Source organism: Hipposideros armiger, unplaced genomic scaffold, assembly GCF_001890085.2.
Source record: "Hipposideros armiger isolate ML-2016 unplaced genomic scaffold, ASM189008v1 scaffold_57, whole genome shotgun sequence".
Classification (NCBI taxonomy): Eukaryota; Metazoa; Chordata; class Mammalia; order Chiroptera; family Hipposideridae; genus Hipposideros; species Hipposideros armiger.
Window position 1 is genome coordinate 163,847 of NW_017731407.1, and position 26,306 is coordinate 190,152.

At 35.6% G+C, this 26,306-nt stretch overlaps 1 protein-coding gene across 2 annotated transcripts; it reads left to right on the forward strand.

The window, feature by feature from the left end:
• The first annotated feature begins 6,312 nt into the window (after positions 1 to 6,312).
• Positions 6,313 to 20,835, forward strand: ARRDC3 (arrestin domain containing 3). 2 transcript variants are annotated; one of them, XR_002123856.1, is made up of 8 exons: positions 6,313 to 6,870; positions 10,860 to 10,941; positions 12,856 to 13,003; positions 13,987 to 14,089; positions 14,439 to 14,695; positions 15,027 to 15,189; positions 15,424 to 15,616; positions 18,091 to 20,835. XR_002123856.1 is itself a non-coding variant. In XM_019641144.1 (8 exons), exons 1-8 carry the CDS (start codon positions 6,591 to 6,593, stop codon positions 18,145 to 18,147), a joined length of 1,245 nt encoding a protein of 414 aa, XP_019496689.1. In that variant the 5' UTR covers positions 6,313 to 6,590; the 3' UTR covers positions 18,148 to 20,835. The 2 variants fall into 2 exon arrangements, 1 of the variants encoding a protein (XP_019496689.1); XM_019641144.1 differs by having other exon boundaries at positions 15,462 to 15,616.
• Positions 20,836 to 26,306: the final 5,471 nt, after the last annotated feature.

The window sequence follows — 26,306 nt, forward strand, 5'->3', positions numbered from 1 at the left end:
CACACACACACACACACACACACACACGCAGTGTACACTCTGGTGGTTTCTGGACTTCTTCGATAAAGTATACATGTCCTATACACTTATAAAAGAAAAAAGCTGCTTCATCCCACCAACGCTGACCCCCTCCTCCCATCATCTATTACCAGCCTTGCTTCCCAATTCCCCAAAAAAGTCTTCTTGACTTCCTATCATTACTAGACATACCTGTGCTATGTCCACTCTTCAAATGTGAGACTCACCATTGTGGCATCTCTGGACTATCTGTCCACCATAACTCTCCTCTTCCCTCTCTGACCCCAGATCCAACAGAGGATGGCTCGCTTGCTCTTCACTCCCATAAGGACACTCTCCATGTCCAGTCTCAAGTGTTAATCGTTTTTATATTTCCAGCATTTAGCACAGTACCTAACACATAATACACACCCAATAAGCATTTACTGATAAGTGATAAATTGATAATGGGATGTTATTTTTAAACAACTTTTATCGTAAGATTGTAGAATCTTATGAAAAGTTTTTCCATATAACCACATGAAAACACATGAGACTGATGAAATAAAAATAAGGTTTAAGTTCAGACCATGGTTTTTAAAATCATAAATTTCAATCAGATTGTCTACAGCAAAATAATTTGAAATCCATACGTAACTACAAAAATGTTATATCAATTTGTGGCAGAAAACTTCATGTTGCCTTATGTTTCCACTAAAATGTATTAAGTAGTTTATGTATGAACTAAAAAGATGTTTACGAGGTGTGATCAAACAATATGGTGAATGTTTAAATTTTTAAAAACTGTATTACAGTAAAAGACACATTGCCATTAATCATGCTCAAAATACTCCCCCTCTCTTCATACACACTTATCTCACCATTCTTACCACTTTCTGAAGCAGTTCTGGAAGTCCTCTTTCATGAATGTCTTTAGTTGAGCTATCATGGCTGCCTTGATGTCCTGAATCATTCTGATTTTGGGGAAGAGCCAGAAGTCTCACAGTGCCAGATTCAGTGAATAAAGTAGATGAGGACACACCATGTTTTAATTTGACAAAAATTGCTGTATACCAGAAGTGATGTGTGACACAGAGCTTTGTCATGATGGAGGACAATTTACGGCACACTTTAAAATGACCTTTCCTAAACCGTAACTCACACCTCACTGACTGCACCAAACAAGTTGAAACTTGTCACACACTGTTACTAAGGGTCGACAAGTTGCTTCCCATATTGACAATCCCTGCCTTTCCATTGGATGGCTCCTGGCAGCAGCATTCATTGTATTTTCTGATCACAATGGGAAAGGCTCTGTGTCACATATCTCTTCTGGTATATGGCAGTTTCTGTCAAATAAAAACATTACAGTGTACTCATCCACCTTATTCACCAGATCTGGCACCATGCGGCTTCTGGCTCTTTCCCCAAAGTCAAATGACCATGAAAGGTAAACGTTTTGAATCGATTCAGGACATTGAGGCAGCCAGGACATTACAACTAAAGACACTCACGAAAGAGGACTTCCAGAACTGCTTCAGAAAGTGGTAAGAACAATGGGATAAGTGTGTTCGAAGCAAGAAGTAGTATCCTGAGGGGGATTAATGGCAATGTGTCTTACTGTAATACGGTTATTTAAACATCCACTGTATTTTTTTATCACATCTCGTATGTTATGCAAATAACCCTAAAGCTAACTGTTGATTATCCAAATGTGAATTTACTGGGTCATAGATCAAAAGTGTGATTTTAAGGTTTAGTTTTCACCTAACCTGTTTCTTGACTCTGAAACAAAAGTTCTTTTGAAACCCTTAGAATTCTGGAGGCAGTGAGTCCTCAGCAAACTTTTAAACTTAAATTGTACCTGCTCCTTTTAACTTTTCCACTACAAACACATCCTTCATCATAACTACTTCTTCAATGTGGTAGCAAATAAAATTCCCCAACAGGAAAGATAGTAACATGAAAACTGAGCTGATCACACATATTTGTGAGAAGCAATAATTCTCTCACAGTTTTTAAGTTATGATAACGTAAGGATAATAATTAACAACAGTAAATAAAACTAACCGTAGGAGGCATATCCTTGGAAAATGCTTCCATTAAACAGTATTGAGAAGGTATTGGCTGTACATAACAAGTTTTGAGCTTAAAATCATGTATGATAAATTTCTCTTCATCAACAGAAAAAACAGATGACTGGAAGGACAACATTCTCCAAGGAAGATATGAAATATGAAACTCCATTTAGCCAAATATGAATTTGATATAAAAAAACTGACAGCTGGTTCCTTTCAATTATACTTTGCCACTAAAACTCACTATCCTTGAGAAAACATTAGTTATTATAATTATGTTTTTACCCTCATTACATAAAATCACATAAAATTGTGCTTGGCCAAAAGTCATAAAAATAGTTCAGAAAAGAAATTAAGCATTTCTGATTCTTTTTGCAGGCCCAGTGTCACTTGAGCCTGGATAAATAAATTACCAAGTCATCTAATTTAGCGGGGTGTAAGGGTTACAAATCCATTCAAGACATTGTCGCTTAGAGGCACTAATCAGATCTGTTGTCAAAGAATCCTACATGATAAGAAGCATTGTCATACTTTATGGTCTTCTTAGTTGTATTTCTAGATGGAAATATACCAAAAACTTAACAGTGGGGTATATCTCTGGGTGGATATAATTATGGATAATTTTATTTTAAATCAAGAAATCAAAAATAAAAGATTAAAGACATTCACATTTCACACTATTTCTTAATGAGGGAGAAGAGAAACCAAATTTGGTACAGAATTTTCTCACAAAAATCCACAACACATTTAAATGTCTATTAAGTATGATAATTACCATACCATATAATTATCAAATATAAAAAAAATTACTCATTTTACTAATACTATAGCAAATCTTACCTCAAGTCTCCACACCAAACTCAAATTTGTTGCATTTTGAAAATGTTAAACTGTTGTCAGAGTTACAAAATCTTGAAATACAGAATACCTAAAAATAAACAAACAAAAAAACCCTTCCTTTACCTCTACAGTACTCAAGACTGTCAGGTGTTAGTTAAAATAAGAAGCAAGCATGGATTTCACATTTTTTTTGGAAACAGGTTATGATTGCTGATATGGTTTTTCTTATAACCACACATCAAAACTTTCAGTTTAGATGGCTTCCTTTTTTTTATATAACAATATTGACCATTCTGATATAACAGGTGAAAAACTCCAGACGTGGCAGTAATTTTCACATACTATTATTGTCTCAGTATTATACATCTTGATAGCAATTAACATTTATCAGTTTTGACAAAGTTCTTGAGATTGAGTTTAAACCTTTTATATAGTAAAGTGGAACAGCACTGAATTAAAAATCCAAGGGAAAAAAATACCATAAAAAGAAGAGTCCTATTTAATCTCCGAAGAAGCTATAGAAAGGCAAGGAGGAGATAGTTATTCTGTCTAGTTGGAATTTTATTCAGTTGTGCCAACTGAATCTGGTAAAGGGGTTAGAAGAAGGGAAAGGAGATAACACAGCAGTGGGATGTTGTTCTGGGCATAGAAAGCAGCATGTAACTGCACATTGGCAACAGTGAGAAAAGTTAACAAAAACAGACTAACATCTCCTGTCAAGAAGATGTACTTGACAGTATAGTGAGTAGGTGAGTAGGAAGTGGCATTTGAGATGCAGGCTGGGGTGCAGTAGGAAAGATCCTTGGTGGTAAAGATGAATAGCTTAAATATAATGCAAAATACAGTAAGGATCCTGTGAAGCAAGTCCGGAACCCATGATAATGGCTACAGTATAGCTTTTCAAACTGTCTAACGGGTAAATATTTAGACAAGGAGTCTTTAAAGGGGAGGCTATAAAAATTACAAGAGAAAATATTCAAACTTTGTGTTTTTTTTTTTCTTTTAGAAATAAAAACATAACAGGGATTTAGCGGCACCAGAGTTGTTTGTTGTCTGTTTCTGGTGTTTTCATAATTTGAATAAATAGGAGGAGGAAAACAAAATGAAGTAAACTCAAGTTTAGGTACTTAAGAAATAGTCACGTGACCAAATCCAAAGAGAAGAAAGGGGATAATTCAGGTAGGTGAGTAGGATCCTAAAAATTACATGGGATAAGAAATTCTTGGCAACTAGTCAGTTTTAAAAAGTGTTTAGAAAGACACAGTAAAAATAAAATAAACAGCAAAATAAATAATAAAGACAATGATTTATTATATCCTAAAAGTTTCAGAAAGAATAATGTAATATAGTTACAGGAATGAATCACTTAATGTGCTAAAACAATTTACCAAATTACAAGTAAATCTCTTAAGATTCTTTTTGGTTAAATGCAAGTCTAGTTTATTTAAATAGCTGATTCTTGTTTTTTTCAGAAATAAGTTATATTTCAAGTGGAGAAATTTTACTAAAAATTCTGAAGAATTCAGCTATTCATCATTAACCCTTAATAATTAAAACAAATTTAATAATGAAGGCTTATTGCGTACTGCACTTTTAAATTTATTCCTTGCCCAGTGTTATTTGAATGCTTAATAAATATTATTAGACCTTAAGGCTGAGAAGTTGATACTTAGCAAATTCACCACGTTTACCACTAGGTGGCGAAAAAAACCAAGTAGTATCTGTCATCAAAGCTAGTACAAGAGCCCAAGCACTGAAGCAACTAGAATTTCCACCAGGTGTCAACCAAGAGTGGAAAAAAAAGGAGACTATTTTCCTCCACTGAAATACACAAATTCATAGTTTTAAGTATAACCATCTAAAAACTCTATCAGAGATAAATGACCTGCCATTTACTTTCCAAATAGTTGGCATATTTTTACCCTCATATAATGTTGTTGAGTCCAATATATTGTCTTGTCAACTAAAATCCAACTAAATAAAATTTTGTTTCTTCCATGTAAGTAAAAAAACAGCAAGCTCAATGAATTCAGTTTATTGTGACTCATAGGGTCAAGTTATCCAAATACATGCACGAGTCTAAAACGTTTTAGACATGGACGGCCCAAACGCTTCCAAAGTATATTTGGTTATGTATAGATAGTTTCAGATTCTTTTTTTTTTCTGTTTCTCTTATAAGCAGTTGTTGCTTATAAAAAAATCTAGATAAATTTGTTATGCTTTTAATTCCAGTGTGATTTTATAAAAGCATTGCCATTTGTTACCAAAACATTCACAAAAAAGAGACAAATGTGTTTGTCTTTAAGATGTACTGAGTACTATGTTAAACAGTCCAAGGCTGAAAATTAAAGCTTTACAGAATTAAGCCCTACTTATATTCCAAATCATGCTTTTTAAAAAGCCATCTTATGTGCTTCACTAATTCCTAACAAAGATTTTCTGATCTTGTTGCAAACATGTCAGCTAAAACACTATGTCATGCTGCCTTTTATAAGGCGGTACTTTTTAAGGTGGAACTCTATTCTTAATCCTGGGAATACAGGAGTTATAATCATGTCATACCCTGCAACTCTAGCTGTAGGTGGTGTCTTAAAAAACACTTTTCCTTCGAGGAAGTGGTCAAGCCTTTCTTCCCCTGGTGTCATCATGCAAACAACTTGGTTGCTTTTCACTACTATCTAATTAAGAGATGGAAGAGAAAGAAGCTGAGGAAAAAGCAAAACCTACTGATTAAATTACACTTGCTTCTCTTACTTGCTCCTTAAAGTATTCTCTTTTAAGGTTCCTTTGGCCTTGCTTGACTGAGTTCATTTCCACCCTGCCTACAAAGCAGTGGCTTTTTTAAAAAAAGAAACTCTAAGCCAAGAATGCTCTTGTCTAAGAATATTATTCCCTGTCTGGTTTTATTACGTTTTCCTCTGAAATTCGTAGATTATGCTCAGCAACCAGCCGCTTGCCCAACCGGTTTCTCCCCTTCCCCCATCGTCCTTCACTCATCACTTTTTCCTACTCCCATCCAGGCAGTAGTCAAAACCCTGCAGTGCCTGGAACGCATGCTTCGGGCTGGTCACTCAGCAGTTCACCCTTACTTGGCTTTACAAACAACTCCCCACCCAACCCTTCTCCCCTAGTGGCCCCTCTGCCATTATCTTTCCATAGAGTGCTCGGAAGGGGCTCCTGATAGCACTTCGAGGGTTTACGGTAGCCTGCCTGCCTACCAATAGGAGCCCACAATGAAGAGAAGTCAGGTTCAGCCTCCCAGCAGCCCCAGTGTCTTCTTCCCCGAGCTGTACACCTACTGTATGAGCATGCGAGCGAGCGAGAGAGCGAGCAAGGCGCGGGAGGGGGCACGCAAGGAGGGCGGGCAACAGCCGCGGCAAGCGCATGCGCACTGGGGTTGTTTTTCACAAAGCTCCTCTTTAAAGTGAGCTGGCAGCCTCCAGCCGCCCGTCTTTGTAAGGAGACCACTGAGACTAGCAGTAGCGCGGAGCAGCAGCCTCTCGCTGCCCTGACTTTTTAAGAAATCTCAATGAACTATTTGTAAGGAATCACTGATCTTGCCTGCAAGCTTTTTGCACGGCAAAGACATCGATCAGTGTTAAGTGAAGATCACATTTTATATGTGATCTTGACTTTTTTGTCTTACATTGTATTTTTATAGATTTTGTTATAAACATGGTGCTGGGAAAGGTGAAGAGTTTGACAATAAGCTTTGACTGTCTTAATGACAGCAATGTCCCTGTGTATTCTAGTGGGGATACAGTCTCAGGAAGGGTGAATTTAGAAGTTACTGGGGAAATCAGAGTAAAATCTCTTAAAATTCATGCAAGAGGACATGCGAAAGTACGCTGGACCGAATCTAGAAACGCCGGCTCCAATACTGCCTATACACAGAATTACACTGAAGAAGTAGAATATTTCAACCATAAAGACATCTTAATTGGACACGAAAGAGGTAAGTTTTTATATTACTCAAATCGTTAAATCTGTTTTCTTTGGGAAAGCACCTTTTCAATTTTTCTGAATTGATGGAATTCTACTCCTCGCATAACGCACAGCAGTTTGATAAAGATTAGCAAAGTTGGAAGATTTGGATTCTCCTTGACATTCATCGTGTGTTAAGTCGTAATGCATGCAGGCATCTGCAAAGTGACTGGAAACTGCACTTATTCAACTACCTCTATACCCGGCTTGGTCTGTGCCATACGCATTTGCAATCCATATGCACCTTACTTATAAATTCTGCTTAAATCCAATTCAGTAATTTTATCAATATGTTTTCAACTGAATTGCTAAAAGCTGCAGTCCAATATGAGATTTTGTCCTTGTACTTTGCAACCTTAGATCTTAAAAACTAAGCTTCAGTGAAGACATGGAATAACATTATTAAGTGGGTTAATAGGCAGATTTCATTTTTAATATTGACACGCAAAAGACTTCAAAGAATTGATCATTGTTCTTTGATAAAGGGTTTCTGTGGCTTATTTTGACATATGGTATCAACACCCCACGTGTTTTTTTCCCTATTCTTTCCAGTTCCTTTAGAAATTTATATCAAGCATTCTGTATTTTAAAGGACAGTATTTATCGTTATGATAGGTTTCAAATCAGTTTTAGAAGCCATTTAGGATCAGTAATTTTTTTTCCCGAGCATCATGCCTAACTTTGGAACGTGCATTCAATGAAATCCATGCAGGTCAAATGAAATTGAAAAGTATTCGGCACATTGGATTTGATTTTTGGTTAGAAAAGGGAGATAAAGGGTTGTCAAAGGGAGAAAGGGTCCTGAGATTTCCAATCGATTGTTTAAATCGTTACATTGTGAAAATATAGGAGACTCTAAGCTTGTTTTTCTAAGTTTCCACCCTTTGTTAGAAGCGGTTCAATCCTGTTTCGGACCAGTTCTGGGGGGTGGTGAGGAGGGGCGCTTATTCAGCTCTCAGCAGATTGGTTACACGCGTCAGGTGGTGGCGATGACTTAATTCCTAGACCAAGAAGAATATAATGTTAAAACTGGTTATGTAATTTTGTACTTCTCCTTTTTTAATGCAGTATTTAGCTCAAATGTTGACTATTGTTTAAAGACTAGAGCACATTTCTACCTTTGTTTGTAATATTAAAAAACATACATGCCGGAGGAAGTGCTAATTGAACTACCGCAAGTGTAGAAATGAAGGATGCTTTCAGTTACAGCATTAATGCACAATTATTAAAAATATTAAGATGAAATCAACTCTGCAGGATGCAAGTTACCTACGCATAGGTATATGTGTAGGTAACTGAAATAATTTCTAGCTCATGTTTCCGAGCAGTAATGCTGCTAAGAAATGCATGCCTAATGACAGTCCTGGTATTTGCTGAAAAGCAGATACATGAGTTTGTGTTTGAACCTTTCTGGACATTGCAGCTTTTTATAAAATGGATGAGAAGAAACAAAGGTTGTTTTTTTAAGGATTTGAGGCTTGCAAGAGCGTAAAAGTAGAATAACGATTTATGGAAACAGTTTCATTAGTTGCTCCATGGTTTCATTATGTGGAATTATGCGTCCCGTACCCCCACGCGATGCCCCACAATCCCTGCAAAACGTGGACGAGCTCCTACCCTGGAATAGTTTCAATGACTTAAAACTGGGACCTCTCAAACTAGCCTGGTAACGAGACCCCGCCCCAGGTGGCCGGCGATAGGCGGAGCCGGGTTTGTTAGCCTGTTGCTAAGGCGATGCCAGGCTCTGATTGGATTGGGCGCGGGCGGGTGGGGAGAGCGCCGGCCGGGGCGAGGCTTGGATCCGGCGTGCGCCGGTAAAGGTCCCTCCAGGGCGGTCGCCCCCGCCCCTGCTCGCATCGCTCCCGGGGCTCCTGGCCGTGCCCAGCGCCCAAGTCACACGTATCACGTCCTGTTGCCCCTTCACCTTGGCCTGTTTGGCCCCCAAAAGAAACGGCTTCAGGTGTCAGCGGAGTAGAGGGGAGACGCTGCCGCGGGCCTTACAGGTGCCGAGTGGCCCTGGGCGCAACTTCAGCTGACAGCCCTCTTCAGAGGGAACTTGGGAAGGGCATGGTGCGCAGGGCCCCATTTTCATTTTTTTTCGGGTGGAAGGTGTCAGGTGGCTTCTGTTAAGGCGTGTTTTCCCTCTTAGCTAGAACAGTGTGTTTCGCACCTATGTAGTCACCCGACCGGCTACCTTCATTGGACCGGAGGGGAGAGACCGCAAAGGCTGGCCAGGAGGAGGAGGAGACGCGGTGGTAGCAGCGAAGGCTGGGGAGGGACCTTGGCTGCTATTCCTTGCTCCCTTCATTGTGTGCCGGGGCCTGTCCTCCCCTCCCCCCATCTCTCACCGCCCCCGTTTCCTCCTCCGCAACTGTAAAGGTGTCAGGGTGGCCCGAGCCAGATCGAACCGGTCACCAGCTGGGGCGTATAAAGCGGAAGCGCCGCGGCACGGCCGCCCCGCCCTCCGCCCAGCAGGCTAGGCTGCGCGAGCGCAAGCGCCGGCGACGTATGCCGTATGTATAGCGGGGCGCGCGGGCGGCGGCGGCGGCGGCGCGCGGGCAGGCCGGCTAGGATCTGCTCGCGCCGGTTTAGGCCGGTCCTCTCCTGCTCCGGTCTAGTTCTTGATTGACAGCCCGGCACTTGTTTACCACCGCGCGGGTGCCGCCGCCGCCGCCGCTCGCCTCAATGAGACTGCTGAGCTGGCACAAAAAGGGAGCGAGAAAGGATGAAAGGGAGAGGGAGGCAAAGTTTGGGTGCTTTCGAGGGCAACGAATTTAAATAGCCCCCAGATCACCAGCCGGTTTTTGGTGCTAAAATTCGTTCAGAAGATTTGCACTGGGGATAAGGAAGATAGTACTGACATAAAAGCGAAAATGGTTGAATAAAAGTATCTCCATTAGACGCTTTTTTCCTCCTTCGATGTAAGGGAGACAACAGTTTTTTGTGTGTATATTCCATACTTGGGTGAGGGAAAATTAAATAGTAAATACTAGCTTCTTCCACTCATGGTTAATTATAAAGGTTTCTACACCGAGAAAAACTACATATATATATATATATATATATATATATATATATATATATATATATATATATATATATATATATATATATATATGGCATTTATGTAATTACATAGTCAGACATTTAAAAAATCATTTTAAGAATCCTGAACCCCATTACACGTTTTTGTTAATATATTTTGGAGACATTTAAAAAACAATCTATTTGACCAAAGGAAATTGGTTATTAAAATGAAAAGTCATCCCTTTTTTCAACCAACTGGAGACAGCTTGGTTAGACTGCATTTTTCAAGGATGTAGGACAGTGTTGTTGCCTGGTAATAAGACACCTTTTAAATCTGAGATATATGTTATGCAAATTTTTATCTGTTGCTAGGACAGACTGGGTAGTCATTTTAGGTTCAATAAGGAATTTATATTTTTAGCTGTGAAACTGACATTAAAATCACTGTTCCTTTTTTTTAACTCCATCTATTTGACAAAGTTTTCTCATGGTTTTATAATAGCAACATTCACAGCTCCTGTATCAAAACTGACATTTTTAAAGGTTTACACAAACAATTTTCATTTACATATAATTTTAATATGATAAATTTGAGTAAATCGTTGGAGACCAAGATAAGACCTTAGTATGAGATTTCAGGTCTGAGTCTTTCGAGAATATTATTATATTAGATACAGATGCCTTACTGTTCTGGGCCATTTTCCACTAAAAACCACCTTTGGGGTATAAGTATTAATTATCCCCATTTTACAGATGAGGCAACTGAAGACTATTTTTATTTTACCCAGAAGGGAAGATCTAATTCGAACTCAGATCTGACTCCAAACAAAGCTTGTGGCCTTAATTATCATATGAGCATCTTTAAAGTTATGCCACCATGAAGAGTGTGTAAGGGTTTAATAAGTTTTTTTGTTTTCTTTTTGTTTGTTTTAGATGATGATAATTCTGAAGAAGGTTTCAACACTATTCATTCAGGAAGACATGAATATGCATTCAGCTTCGAGCTTCCACAGACGTAAGTATTAGAAGTAGCAGGCATTTTTCTTAGACATCATTCTTTAAAATTCAAATTATTCCAAGTTTAAATATTTTTAGTTTTAAGAAAAAAACCCTTTTCATTACTGAAACTTGCTAGAGGAAAACACTATACTAAAAGAAAGAAGCTATTTTTTAATCTAGTGTGGCAAAATTATAGAAAGGAAAGCTTAATTCTTAGTACTCTGTTCAAGATTTATGAGGTTTTAAAAACTTGAATAGTATTTCATTTAATGTGACTTAATTGGAAGGTTCTAGTTAAATAGTTAAGCACTTAGCATACTTAGTTTATCATCAGTTAGCATTAGCAGAAAAGGTAGAAACATGTCGAGTCTCCCATTCGGTAATTTATAAAAATTCAGTGTTGTGTCTTTTTTGCTAGCTAATGTTAACCAACAGCAGTAAGCTAAAAACATAAACATAATTTGGAATACTCTAACTTTAGAAGTGATGTTCTTTTAATAAGAATTCAGTAGCTTCTGTGCAAAGAACTATTGAGAAGGTCACACAACAGATATTATGACCTAGACTTAAAAGTAAGCATCCATCAGAGATACCTTAATATAAGGCTTGAAATCTACATAAAAGGAAAGCGGTATATTCTTCATGTAATAACAGATTGTAATAAGATTATAAAACAAATTTTTTTTAATAATGCCTTTAGTAGATACAAAGACTTGCAAAGTGGCAATTGTACTCGTTGTTCTGGAGAATAAACATATTACATAAGATTTATCAAGTGCCTGATGTACATAATTACAGATTTTTAAGTCCAGTACTTGAGTTGTTATGTGGATAGACTTTATAAATGGTATTTTTCAGAGTATTCTATTTACCATAATACTTAGGAACATCATTTTGAATATAATACCCTGATCTACTTTCTGAGAGAAATATTTTAAATTTGTTAATACAGTAAGGCTCATGTTGGGCCTGAATATTTAAAAGGATGGAGGTAATTTAATATACATATTTAAAATTCTACCTGTAAACCTAAGTAGTTTAAAATAAACTCTAGAATAGACTAGCATAAATACTGCATTTTATTTCTGTGTGCTGTACAAGTTAATGCAAGACTAAAATACAAAAAAAGAAAACAAATTGAAGTACCACTATTTCTCATACTAATCTAAGCTACAATAGCTCTCTACTTTGTCAATAACTGAACATTGCACATTTTTCTAATGAAATTAGGAAAAAGAGACTAAACTTATGAAAATAAAATCTTTCACAAATAATAAAATCTGGGAGAGTTGAAAAGTAGTTCTGATTCTCTTGATACAGGTCAGTGTCTAGAATTTTTCGATAGAAATATTGGGTTGTTGGAAAAGTCATGACATATTTTTTCTTTCTATGTTTTTCATTGCAAAAATGCATCATGACTTTCCCGACAACCCAATAGTTAAGCCATTTTTAGCTTTATTTTTAAATTAAATTCTTGACCTTTTCAAGAATTGTTCATTTCCAAATATTCATAATTTTGCCACCAACATTAAAAGTAGACTCTTCTTGGCTGGCCGAGTGGCTCAGTTGGTTAAGAGTACGCTAAAGAGTGAGCTCTGAGCAACAGCGGTTCGAGTCCCGTCCCGAGCTGAGCTGCCAACAGCTGGGAGGATGGCTCAGCATAAAAACAAATAAAAAAAGTACTCTTCTTTGTTTAAATGAATTGTACTATTCTGGCTTTTTAAGCAAAATTTCTATAATATTTATTATCGTTATTTGGAAACAGGTTTTTTTTTCCCCCAATGACTTACATCCCTTTGGAAATTTTTAAAAATTTTATGTTTGATACCTCATTGATAAACAGTACAATATATTAATACTTCTATGCTGACCTGTATAATTATTAGAAAGAGGTATAAAATTAATATATTGACCTTTATATTCTGCACAGACCACTTGCTACCTCATTCGAAGGCCGACATGGCAGTGTGCGCTATTGGGTGAAAGCCGAATTGCACAGGCCTTGGCTTCTACCAGTAAAATTAAAGAAGGAATTTACAGTCTTTGAGCATATAGATATCAACACTCCTTCATTACTGGTAAGAATTGACTGAGTTCTTCATTCTTTGTTTTTGGTATATAAATACTAAATAATTACCTAAACTATGATTTTATAGTTTTAAAATAGTAGTTTAAACTCCATAAATATTTTTTTAAATACAGTCAATGATACACAAACTATTAAAAGAATATGCTCATATTTTCTGATATTATAATTACTTGAAGTAAAATTTAAAAGACCAGTATATGGTATGAAATATCTCTTTACTCAGAAGATAACAGCAGTAACAGAATAAATCTGTTCCCTGGATAATTTTAGAAGAGGAACAGTAGTATTAATTATTATAAGACAATATCACTTAACTTGAAAATATCATAATCTACAATTTGTGCTACTTTGCATTATTCCAATATAGGGATAGTTGTCAAACGATGGGGAGATTATTATTTTCATGAAAAAGCAATTTTGTTTTAAAAGAAATATTTTTTAATCATTTTTTCACAAAATTCAAATTTGACTTCAAAAACTTTAATTGGTTTAAACAAATAACATCTTTAAACAAATAAGAATTTTTTGAATGAGCAGTTTTCTGTTTACATACTGATTTTTACATTCTTAAAGAAAGATGTTAACATTTGAGATTATAACCATGTTGCTTACCAACCTGCCTTTTTATTTAAGGCAGTTTAAATGGAATGTGGAAAGGGTTTTTTGTTTGTTTGGTTGGTTGGTTTTTAATTATGTATATATAAATAATGTGGGCTAAGACTGTGTTTATGGAATATGGTGTTAAGCCCTGTACTCTTTTTTTCTTTAATTGAATGAACATAGATAAAAACAAAATTAATAATATAAGTCAGAGCCACTGGTTAATTTAAAGAAAAAATATATTTGGATACCGAAAAAAAAGGCAGCACTGCTTTTAATTTTAAATTCTCCAAGATTTTAGAATTGTATTTAAAACATTCTATTAAGTTGTCCCAACTCATACATTGATCTTTCTCAATTTATTTCTTACAGTCACCCCAAGCAGGCACAAAAGAAAAGACTCTCTGTTGCTGGTTCTGTACCTCAGGCCCAATATCCTTAAGTGCCAAAATCGAAAGGAAGGGCTATACCCCAGGTACGTATAAGATGGAGTCCCACCCAGAATAATCTTTCTTCACTTAGCTTTTCTGGTTAAATGTACAATATTTCTACTAAATGTAAACATAAGACAGCATTTTTTTGGTAAAATAACATAAATTGTGCTTATCCAGTTTGCTTTCATAAATTGGAATATAGTCTCCTTTATTAAATAGCCACTGTAAATAAGTAGTTTATTTTTTATAACTTAAAGTTACTTGCCACCCTTAGGACAGCTTTTCATCCTTGTAGTCTGTTGAATTTTTAAACTTTAGCATAAGAATCTCTGTTTGTTTTGGAGTTTTTGTTTGGTTTAACAGTAGATAATTTTCTTTTTTTCCCTCTAGGTGAATCAATTCAGATATTTGCTGAGATTGAGAACTGCTCTTCCCGAATGGTAGTGCCAAAGGCAGCCATTTACCAAACACAGGCCTTCTATGCCAAAGGGAAAATGAAGGAAGTAAAACAGCTTGTAGCTAACTTGCGTGGGGAATCCTTATCGTCTGGAAAGACAGAAACGTGGAATGGCAAGTTGCTGAAAATTCCACCCGTTTCTCCGTCTATCCTCGACTGTAGTATAATTCGTGTGGAATATTCACTAATGGTATGTATAAATTTAAGAGTTTTTTTGTTTTTTGTAAGTCTTAAAGTCATGAAGATATTTTGTCTGTCTGACATACAGAATTTGATTTTTTTATTCCACATATGATATATACTTTAGTTTGAATTGTAATTACTAATTTTACCTTATGTAAATATACTATACAGTATTATGGAGAAACATCATAATGGAGAAACATTTCTTGTATGTCATATGCATATAAGTAAAAAATGAAGTGAATGAGGGCCTCAAATAACATTAAAATTGGGTCATTAGTTTTATAAAAGAAATAGTACTTGACATTCTAAACTTAACATCTCCTTTCACTGTTTAGGTATATGTGGATATTCCTGGAGCTATGGATTTATTTCTTAATTTGCCTCTTGTCATTGGTACCATTCCTCTACATCCATTCGGTAGCAGAACCTCAAGTGTAAGCAGTCAGTGTAGCATGAATATGAACTGGCTTGGTTTATCCCTACCTGAAAGACCTGAAGGTAATTTAATAATGTGTATCTAAGCTTAGCCTCTTATTATTTCAAGAACATAATTTTGCTTCTGATATTTTATGATTAGATAAACTTTTATCTATACCTGAAGAGTAGATGTGCCCCTAATGTTAGATTTAAAATGTGTATCCCCCTAGTTTTGAGGACAAAACAAATAATTATTATTTTACTTTGATATTTCTTTTTAATACCTACTATTCTGTGTATTTTGACATGCATAAGAACATGCTGTTCGAACTGCGTGTATCTTTTTCCTTCAGCACCACCCAGCTATGCAGAAGTGGTAACAGAAGAACAAAGGCGGAACAATCTTGCACCAGTGAGTGCCTGTGATGACTTTGAGAGAGCTCTTCAAGGACCACTGTTTGCATATATCCAGGAGTTTCGGTTCTTGCCTCCACCTCTTTATTCAGAGGTAAGTACCAACTCAAGTGTGAAATGGACTGGCTCTCCTTTGTAACAACAGCATTGCAGACTTTTTAAAAATACAGTTTGATTTTGATTATAATAATACAGAAATAATTTAAAACCACAGATTAATAAAAGTTAAATTAAGTTTGTCAATATTTACTAAGTTTGACCCAGAGATAGGACTGTTCGCTTGTATTATTGGGGAAATAAAGATAATGATCTCGCTTCATGCTTTCAAAATGCCAGTTAAAGGAATAATTTCTGGTTTAAAGTATCAGTAGAACTAGCATTTTGCAAGCATTGATTAAATAGCAAAAATTTATCTTATTATCCTTTCCATTTTGATTTCTTGCATATTTTAACATTCTCAGCCATAGGGAAAGATAACATTTGGGAGCAATAATATCTAAACAACATTCCTACACTGTTAGATTATTTTTATTTATTTCATATTGATGACAATTAAGCCCTAGTTGAATAAACCATGGGCTTTACTTGGGAGAAGCGCACAGTCTGGTGAGAAAACCAAACTTAGAAGCAAAATATTACAGAACAATGTGAAAGGAAAGCACTGTTCTCTTGAGGAGAACTTCCTCTCTTGAGGAGCAGCTTATTGAGCCTTAGAAATCAGGAGGCGCTTCACTGGGAGAGGTGATGTTTAAGCTGAATCTTGAAAAATAAGTACTCCTGAAAACGGTACGGAAGTTCAGGCAGGAAGAACGGCATGTGCAAAGGCAAGTAGGTACAGGGGTGGAATCCAGCAATTTCAATACATGTTTTGAGGAGCTTTAAAGTTAGCCTTGATACCAATATAATACCGAATAATTCTGTAAATCGCTACATTTATTAGCTTTTATCCTTTCGGTTGCTGTAGTTTAGACAGCTTTTTTTCAGTGAAATAAGACATAAAAGGGATTGTTTCACTCTTCAACAAATTGCTCTTCTTCTCCCCCACAACCCCCAATACCATGACTGGAAGAGTCGATTTTCCTTTGAATTTAGCTAATATGAGATCCACTTTATTCATTGATTATAAGATATGCCTAATCTATTCTTGCAAATTCTTGATTAAACAATTTTTCTATCCAACTGTTCCTATTCATAAAATTTTCCATTAGATGGTAAAAAATGTTCTCCCGCTTGTTACCGATTTTGTTACTACATTTTTTTATTTAGACATTTGTCTTCTTAAGTCAGTCACTTCTGATTGGATCTGAGGCTTGGCTGTCCAGTGGGCATTTTAAAAGAATGGCAATCTAAATATCCACTTTTAAGCAATTTGTCATAAAATTCTACCTTCTTTTGAAATGAACTGAAGATGATACTTAAAAACTTAAAATCCTAAATTGGTTCATGTTGTGATTTAATTAACATCTCGCCATATAAAAGTGGGAAAGTTCTAAATTGTATTAAAGCTATTTTAAATTTCTACTTTTAATTTTTTTCTTTAAAATATAGTCATTAAAAGAAAGAAAAGTTATTTGGCTTTTGTCCTTCAAAAGTGTGTTTTACCTAAAGTGGCTGCAGCACTTTGGATTGTCCCGTATGTAGATGCAAGTAAATGGGTCTTATCCAAAAATATCTTTCAGTAAAAGAAATGTATTAAACCCAACAATTTGCTTTCCTTTGCCCATTCTCTTTGTACCTGAGAAGCAACTAAAATATATTCACTTTTATTAAATGTATGTGTATATGAAAAGTTACTCCAGGGATAGAGAAGGTAGGAAGCCTCTAGCAGCAGTTCTCAACCTGTGGGTCGCGACCCCTTTGGGGATCGAACGACCCTTTCACAGGGGTCGCCTAAGACCATCGGAAAACAAAAAGATATTTACATTACGATTCATAGCAGCGGCAAAATTACAGTTCTAGAGTAGCAATGAAAGTAATTTTATGGTTGGGGGTCACCACAACATGAGGAACTGTATTAAGGGCTCGCGGCATTAGGAAGGTTGAGAACTGCTGCTCTAGAGCATTTTGGGTTCAGCATTGCTATTTCTTGATACACAGTGTATTCCTGAACCTTCTCTGGGGTTTTCTACCTGTGATTTATTACCTCACATAACACCAAGAACATTGTTTACACGTAACTGCATTCTTCTCAAAGCCCACAGAAGAGTTGACTTTTTTATAAAAGAATAAAAGCGATACTTTACAAAAGATCTTTTCTATAAAGATGTTTTCCAATGTGTATTTGAGTCTTAAGTACTACTAAGTGCTGAGTAAAACTCCATTCTCTGATAAAATTTAACCATTAGCTTTTGTGAAAGATTATTTAGGCATATAAATTTTATAAATTTTATTGTTAATCTAATAATTGCATATCAGGCACTTTGTAGATTATATTAGTACCATTCCCTTCCCATACAAGCTGTGTATATTCTTTCTGAATAAATTTCTCAATACTCAAAATGTTAGTCATTTGCTGCATTCTTACTAGATCTTATCAAATAACTATTTTTTTTTCTATTTTTTTTCTAGATTGATCCAAATCCTGATCAGTCAGCAGATGATAGACCATCCTGCCCCTCTCGTTGAAGGATCACTTGGTTAAATCAAGTTGATGTGGATTCTGAACTGTCTCTCTTCCCGGCTGAGGACAGAGAAGTATCTTGGAGACACGTTTTCAGAGGAAGTGGAATTGCTTTTGCCCAGAAAAATGGCGAATACATGAAACAACCAGTGATCGTGCTTTAGAAGCCTACAGCATCATGCTAGGACTGCTCCAACATGCTTGAAGATCTAAGCTTTTCTCCTTTAAAACTGGCACATACCAAGAGCAGTCTTCTTAGCCTATGGTCATACGTGTCAAGACACCATGTTGTAAAGAGGGATGATTTCCTTCTTTTGATTTGAAAATTTGCACATGCTCAATGCTTACATTGTGCGGTTCGATGTCACTACAGCTTTTTTTTTTCCCCATTTATGCCAGACTCTTGATATTCTTTTAAAACTTGTTTGTGGTCAGCACGACAAGGAACAAAAGAAAGCTTTGAAAAAACGTTAACATGAAAAAAAAAAACGCACTGACTTTTTTTTTTTAATTTAATATATCCTGGACTTGACCTGCGTATGCACATGCTCAGAATTGTCCTACTAGGCTGACCATGTATCACCTCTTCAGCTTGGATCCTATTGTGGATTTATTTACAAACATCAAATGCCTTCAAGCCAATCCTTCTTGCTGTATGTTTTGCAGCCTACTGTAGTAGATACGCAACAGATATGTGGGAAAAGAGATAAGAGGAGGAAGCTAATAAGAGACTTTTCAAGATTGTATACCTTCTTGGTTTCTTTAAAGAATTTGTTGCCTTTCTACTATTACAGCAAAGCAGCATTTTGTTACTGACTGCCTAAAATCACTTAATCTCAGGTGAACGCATCACTTGCCAAACTGTTGGAATGCTATTTGTGTTTTGTTGCACTGTTATTTTTTTGTTTGTTTGGTTGGTTGGCATTTTGGAGAGGGAAATTTGGAAAAGGGACATACACAAAAGTGATAACCCACCCACATTCCCTTTTTATCATTACATATGAGAAGAAAATAGAAGCGCTATGAATGGAGTAAAGAAAGGCAGTATGGCAGGCACCAGCAAAGAGTTAAGGGCTGTTGCTCTTAAAAATTTGTTATTTTTATTTTTCAAAGTATGGAAGTTTTCCAGTCACTAGAGAGGAGAAAGTGCATTTATTTTTATACAGAGTTACTTAATTACCTCCAAAACACACGTGTTGGAAACCATTTTTCCTGGTGCAGAGTATTTTAATGAGCAGGAATATATGTATGTACAGGTTATGATTAGAGAGCTCAATTTATACATTTTCTATCCTGCTCAAGCTTGACAGAGCTTGAAAACCCAAGTTTATTCAAAAAGTATATAACTTCAAAATTATAAATGCTAGAATGTGTGCTGGAATAATAAATGTTTTATATCTTTGTGGGTTTTTTAATGCAAGCATTTTTTTCCAGTACCTAAAGAACATTTTGCTAAACATGAGAAATTTATGTACTTTGAGTATATATAGATAAGATAGGGAAATGGTCACATCAGTAAATTATAGTTTATATTAAAGATAATTTACAGTTGGCTCATAACTGATATACCAGCATTCATGATGACACTTAAAACGGCATTTTCCAAGGTACCAAGTATACTGATTGTCTTATTTTAGAAGGAATTCAGCTCTGACGTTTTTAATGAAAATCAGCATCTCTGATGTTGCAACATACATGTGACATGGTTGTTACATCTATCCTGCCATTAACCCCACAGTTAATAAAGTGGCTGAAAATAATAGTAACTCTGGCTTGGTGCTTGACCTGGTTAAATACTGTCTTAAAGCTTCATACAAAGCAAATAGGCTTTTCCATAAGTGGCCTTTAAGAAAACATGGAAGACAATTCATGTTTGAAAAATGCTGACAGGGTGAAGAAAGCCCAATGTAAAAATGAATCGCGTTTTAAGTGATTCGGTTAAAGGGTTTGGGCTCCCGTAGCAAACTAATACTAGATAATAAGGAAATGGGGGTGAAATATTTTTTTATTGTTGTTAAATCATTTTGTGAATGTCCCCCTCAAAAGAAGCTAATGGAGTATTTGGCATAAAGGGCATTTGGTGGTTTCATTTTTGTTAGAGGGGGATTGTCAGAGGATCCCTTTTCTTTTCTCTTATATCTGACTAGGGAACAATTGTTGATATGCATAGCATTGGAATACTTATCACCATATACTCTTATAAATAACACAAGAATGACCAATATTCTGGCAAATTGGCACTGGGTCACAAAAGGATAAAAGTTTAAATATATATAAAACTTTATCAAATAAAGTTTTATTTTCTTCATTAAAGTATTTCTTTACTTTCTTATTTAGAGGCATTACTTTGCTCTTTTCTAAGTATTGGTCAATTCCTGATATAAGATGTGAGGTTCACAGTTGTATTCCAGTATTCAAGATAGATTCCTGATTTTTCAATTAGGAAAAGTAAAATCCAAAATGTTAGCAAAACAAAGTGCAATATTAAATGTTTGCTTTATAGATTATACTCTATGGCTGTTTGTAATTTCTCTGTTTGTTTTTTTTTGTTGTTGTTTTTTTTTCCTTTTTTATTTGGTGCTGAATATGTCCTTGTAGGCTCTGTTAAGAAAACATGTGGGAAATGATTTGATTTTTCCTATTGCTCTTCCTTGTGGAAAATAAAGTGTTTTGTTTTTTTCTTTTTTGTAAAATTGTTTGGAGATTTATTTGAATCTTGATCATATTAGTAACTCATACATGCAAAGATTTAAAACTACAATTTAACTCTTAAGCCGTTCTGGTTAAGAATTGTGTCTAGTCTCTAAAGAAAATTACTGAAGACTTAAAGGAATTAATACTAATTATTGTTTTACTTAATAAATCATTAAGTTATGGCTACTTCCTTATAAAACTTGTAACTTAGAAATATAAGTTTCAATCTTATATATGAACTAAACCAGGTAAAGTAGTTTTACTTAGGTACCAATTTCTTGCTGTGTTATGTCCAAGTTTCTAGTATTTCAAGAGTGCACGGCCAAGTTTCTAGTATTTCAAGAGTGCACAAATTTAAAATCTATCTCATATTACTCCTATGAAAACAATTTCTAACTTTAAGTCTTCTTTGTCTTAAAGAATCTGAATTTTATAGTGACTTGTAATGTTAGAAATACTTCTATAGTCACATTTAGAATTTACCTTTCAGTGTTTATACATATACAGATGAGCTATCAAGTTGTGTTTGTACCTTACATATGATTCTGCCATATTCTCAAATGTACATACACATGTAAAAATGTGTTACAACGAGATTTAGACAAATATGTTTATAATCCATTTCATAGAAATGCATTTATTCTTGTTAACTAGAAGCCAGCAATCTACACAATGTCCAATACACTAAGGAATGGGAAGAGGAATAGAGTATCAGAAGGGGAGACATGAGTTCTGGGTTCTGTGACTAGTAGAAGTTTCCTTTAACAGATACGTGAATTTTGATTTCTTCATCTACAAAGTGGAAATGTATGAGTTATCCAAAGTCCTTTTCATCACAAAGTATTTGGTTATAATCTTTAGAAAAAGAAATAATGCTCTAACTCAATTACTGTAACACTGAAATTAACCACATTGCTTCTAAATTTGCATTAGAATACTTTTAGACTGATTTAAATATATGTTTCAAGTTTAAAAGAGGGTTATCTGGCTCTGCTTTTGCATTAAATCATCTATACTTATCAAACTACCCTTGTTATAATTTCGTGAATGGCCAAGCTTGGTATGTACAGAGGGTGCCAAAAAGATGTATACACATTATAAGAAAGGAAAAAACTTGTATACCGATAAAAGATGAATACAAGTCACGTGTATACATTTTTTTTGGCACCCCCAGTATTAGGACTTTTGATTCTAACAGGGAGAAATTCAGACTAGCTTAAGTAAAAACTATTAACTAGTAATTCCAGGAAAAAAACTATATTTAAAACACATTAGATCCAGAAATCCAAATAATGCTCTGGGGACACACTCTTGTCTCTCATCTCTGTTCACTCATCCTTTTTGATAATTGCCTTATTCTTGTTAGGTGAGCCAGGAAAGATGACCCCAACTTTTATAGCTCACAGAAATGCCATCTGGATCCTCAAACCACTTGTTGGGGGACATTCTGTTTGGCCAATGCTTGGGTCATATCCCATGCCACATAAAATGGGTTTCCCGATAGAATTCTATTTCCAGAAGGGAGAAAAAGAGGTCACTGTTGTCCAAACCAGCAGCAATATCACCTGGGAGCTTGTTAGAAAAGCAAAATATCAAGACCTATCCCAGAATATCTACCCAAAATACCTGTTTACACGATTCCCAGGTGATCTGTAAGTACAGTAAAGTTTGAGAAGCTCTGCAGCACATCAAAGAAAAGTAAGATGAAAACACTGAATAGGCAACTTTGTTTTCACAAATGCCACACTATAACTGAGTTGAGGATTTGGGGCACTTGATAAGTGGAAAATAATCATGCCATTTTTAATCCCAAAGCATATTTATGACTAGAACTTCATAACTACTGAGATGGTGGCAATTATAAACCCCTGGAATTCAAGTTCCTATGTCAACAATCAGCATTTCTCAAAACTTACATGACTTGATGAAATATTTTGCCTTTTTATTTCTTAATTTCATAATCAATACAGAGGGGAGATAAATTTTTCAATTCATGAGAAAAATCTTATTGATAAAGCAGTTCCTCAACTAACATTGTTTCATTATAATGTTGATGAGAAAAAAAAAATTGATTCCCAGCCAGGGCCAGTCTGTGTGGAGTTTGCACGCTCTCCCCATGTCTGTGTGTGGGTTTCTCTGTGTCCTGTTTTCTCCCACATCCCAAAGATGTGCATGTGAGGTGAACTGGTGTATCTACACTGTCTCAGACTGAGTGGAGGTTTGTGTGAGTGCGCCCAGCAATGGAAGGGTGTCCTGTCTAATTGGGGACCTACCTTGAGCCCTGAGCTGCCGAGATATTCTCCCACCTCCTGCCACCCTGAACGAAATATGGAATAAATGGGTTGGAAAATAATTATCCTACTTTTTTTTGCATAATACCATTATTGTTTGGGGTCTTTATTTAGAAGTTTGATGATGTTTTTGTGACCAGAAATATGTCGTGGGAACTTGTCCTGTTTATATCAATTAGGCTATGGTAAAATTGGTTTCATTATACGTGGTTTTGCTTGAAGTCACAGTTTCCAAGAACCTATCGATGACATTAAGTGAGGATTTAGTTTCCTGTAAGAAAATTTATTTTGACTTGAGGAATGTAGTCTGCAATCTTTTTAAAAAAGAAAATAACCAGATGTGGTAAACACATGAATATGGAAAAGTCACTTCAAATCCAAGACAACTAGTAGTTTAAAAATCTAAAAGCATACACCAAACTAGAAATAGAACCAGCATCACTGTTTTCGGCTGTTGAACAGCATGAAGTTAAACATATAAGGAAAATAATATTTGTTTCAAACCAGTTTCACAGATACCAACTTAGACAAGTGATGTTAAGATAATACAGAGAGCCAAAAAGCAGTAATGTTGCTTTATAATAGTTTCTAGCATTTATATGTTAAAAGTACATAACCTAATGTGATTAAAGAAAAAAAGTTTATAACATTTCTATTAACTTCTAATACATCAAAGCTAATTCTACTGGAAATGGATTTTTGCTACTTCTAAGTTCAAGACTTACATAAGCTCTCAACATCAATTTCCAATCCAAACAAAATGATTATTACCTCTGGCACTGGCAGGTCTCAGGGAACACCAATAAAGTTAAAATAGTGAGTTAGAACATCACTTGCTATAATTTAGAGTTCTGTTTATTAGTTACACAAGATAGTCTTACCAATGTGAACAGAAGAATGTGAAAGATTAAAATATACTTCCCTAATTTTTAACCTTATAAGATAATTTTGCCAAGTCATACATCTAACAGATGATACCACTAATGAAAGTCAAAGTATTACACTGTTATTACTTTTGATGATATGAATTTTTGCAAAAAGAAAAAGCTATCTGATCCTTATTGAATATGGGAATTTGTACTTATTAGGTCATTTTTTTCATATGGATTAATAGCTTAAATAATGATAGAAATGCAAAATAAAAACAGAATAAGCAGCCACTTTCTGCTTTATTTGCTTTTTTTTTTTTTACTTCGACATTTCCGCCTTGTACTGGAAGGCATACTTTTATAATCTAGACATCTTGACAGGTCTGAATCCCAAACAGCAAGACGTTTAGAATAATAGGAAAATAACAGGAAACTAAGATATAGCATATGCGTCATGCAAACAAACCCTACACTGGCAACCTATAAAAGCATACCCAGAACCCACAACAAAAAAAAATCACACCTGCATTCTTCTCCAAATTATTAATTCCAAAATTACAAAAGCAGAGGAGAAAATATTTCCTCCCTGACACTATTCCTCTTACCATTTGGACAGCCACCTCTAGGAAACCTCTATGAGAAACAGCCATAGGCGTCCATACTGTTTAGGAAAGCAAGGGACAAATGTCCCTGAATGGGGAGCTTTTATGAGTGCCTTGAGCAGACTGGTCAGGAAAAGCCCAATAAATACCCTCATTCCACTGTCCCCTGTATGAGTTTCCTATGGCTGCCTTAACAAAGTACCACAAACCGGGAGACTTAAAACAACCTAAATTTATTCTCTCACAGTTCTGGAGGAAGAAGTACAAAATCAGGGCACAGCCAAGTTTCCTTCTGAAGCCTGGAGAGGAAAATATTTCTTTGCCTCTTCTTGCTTCTGGTGGTGGCTGGCCATCTTTGGCATTCCTTGGCTTGTAGATGCATCGCTGGAATCTCTGCCTCTGTTACCTAATGGCCATCTTCTCCTGATCTATTTCTCTCTTCGTATGTCATTCTCCTCTTCAAATTTCTCCTCTTCTTATAAGGATGCAGTCATATTAAATTAAGGACCCACCCTACTCCAGCATGACCTCATGTTAACTAATTACGTCTGCAATGACCCTTTTGTAAATAAAGTCACACTCTGAGATACTAAGGATTAGAGCTTCAACACACATTTTTGAGCCTAGAACATCCTTCTTCCCTCTAAAAAAATAATACATGATAACAGTGCAGTACCTATAAAGAAAAGCTACTTATTTGAAGTAAATACAGTTAGCTATTCCTCACATTATAGAGATTTCATCCAAAACTGTGTATATATACATATACATATATATACATATATATATATATATATATATATATATATATATATATATATATATATATATATATATATATATATATATCAATCAAAGGAAACCCCCTCCCTGCCCCTTATTTTTGGCCTGATGAGATACTGTGGTGGGCAAATACTCATCTGGTAGATACAAAACCTATTTTCTAGTCCACAGATACTAACTGGCTGAATGAACTTGAACTTGTTATTTGAGTTTTCTGGGACCCCATTTCCTGTTTCCTCATCTATTTCTTAGATGAGGTCTTTTGATCTAAGGTCTTTGGGACCCTCCAGCAATATCTTTCTAGTTAGGGTACCTGATATAATAAGATTTAAAATACCATAGCTTTGTGTTCATTCTCTGGTCTTCAAGGTTTTATATTATTGTAAATTTTTACATTTCCTTATATTTAAACTAATATTGTAGCTTAAAACTTACACAACTGAATTTCACTCTAGGGAATAGTTTGTAGCCACTACTTTATTTCAAAACACAGAAAGTTCACCATGCTGTTTTAAAGCTAGCCACAATACTATCCAATAACCACAGTGTTTTTTTTATTTGTTTGATTTTAATAGTAGTTTCAGGTGTACAAAACAATGCAATAGTTATCCTTTTCACCCCTCACAGTGACAACCCCCTTCCCCCTACCCACTGTCCCCCCACCCCCAATATCATACTTATCTATTACAATTCCATTGACTCCATTCCCACACTCTACTCCATATCCCATGACTATTTATGTATTAAATTATAGTTGATATATAATATTATTCAATGGCAGCTTCAGATGTACAGTGCAGTGGTCAGGCCTCTACACCATCCATGAAGTGGTCTCCCTAACAAGACATGAGACCATCTGGCCCCCTAAAAAAAATTTACAACATTATTGATTAGATTCCCCAGACTGTCTTTTCTATCCCTGAGG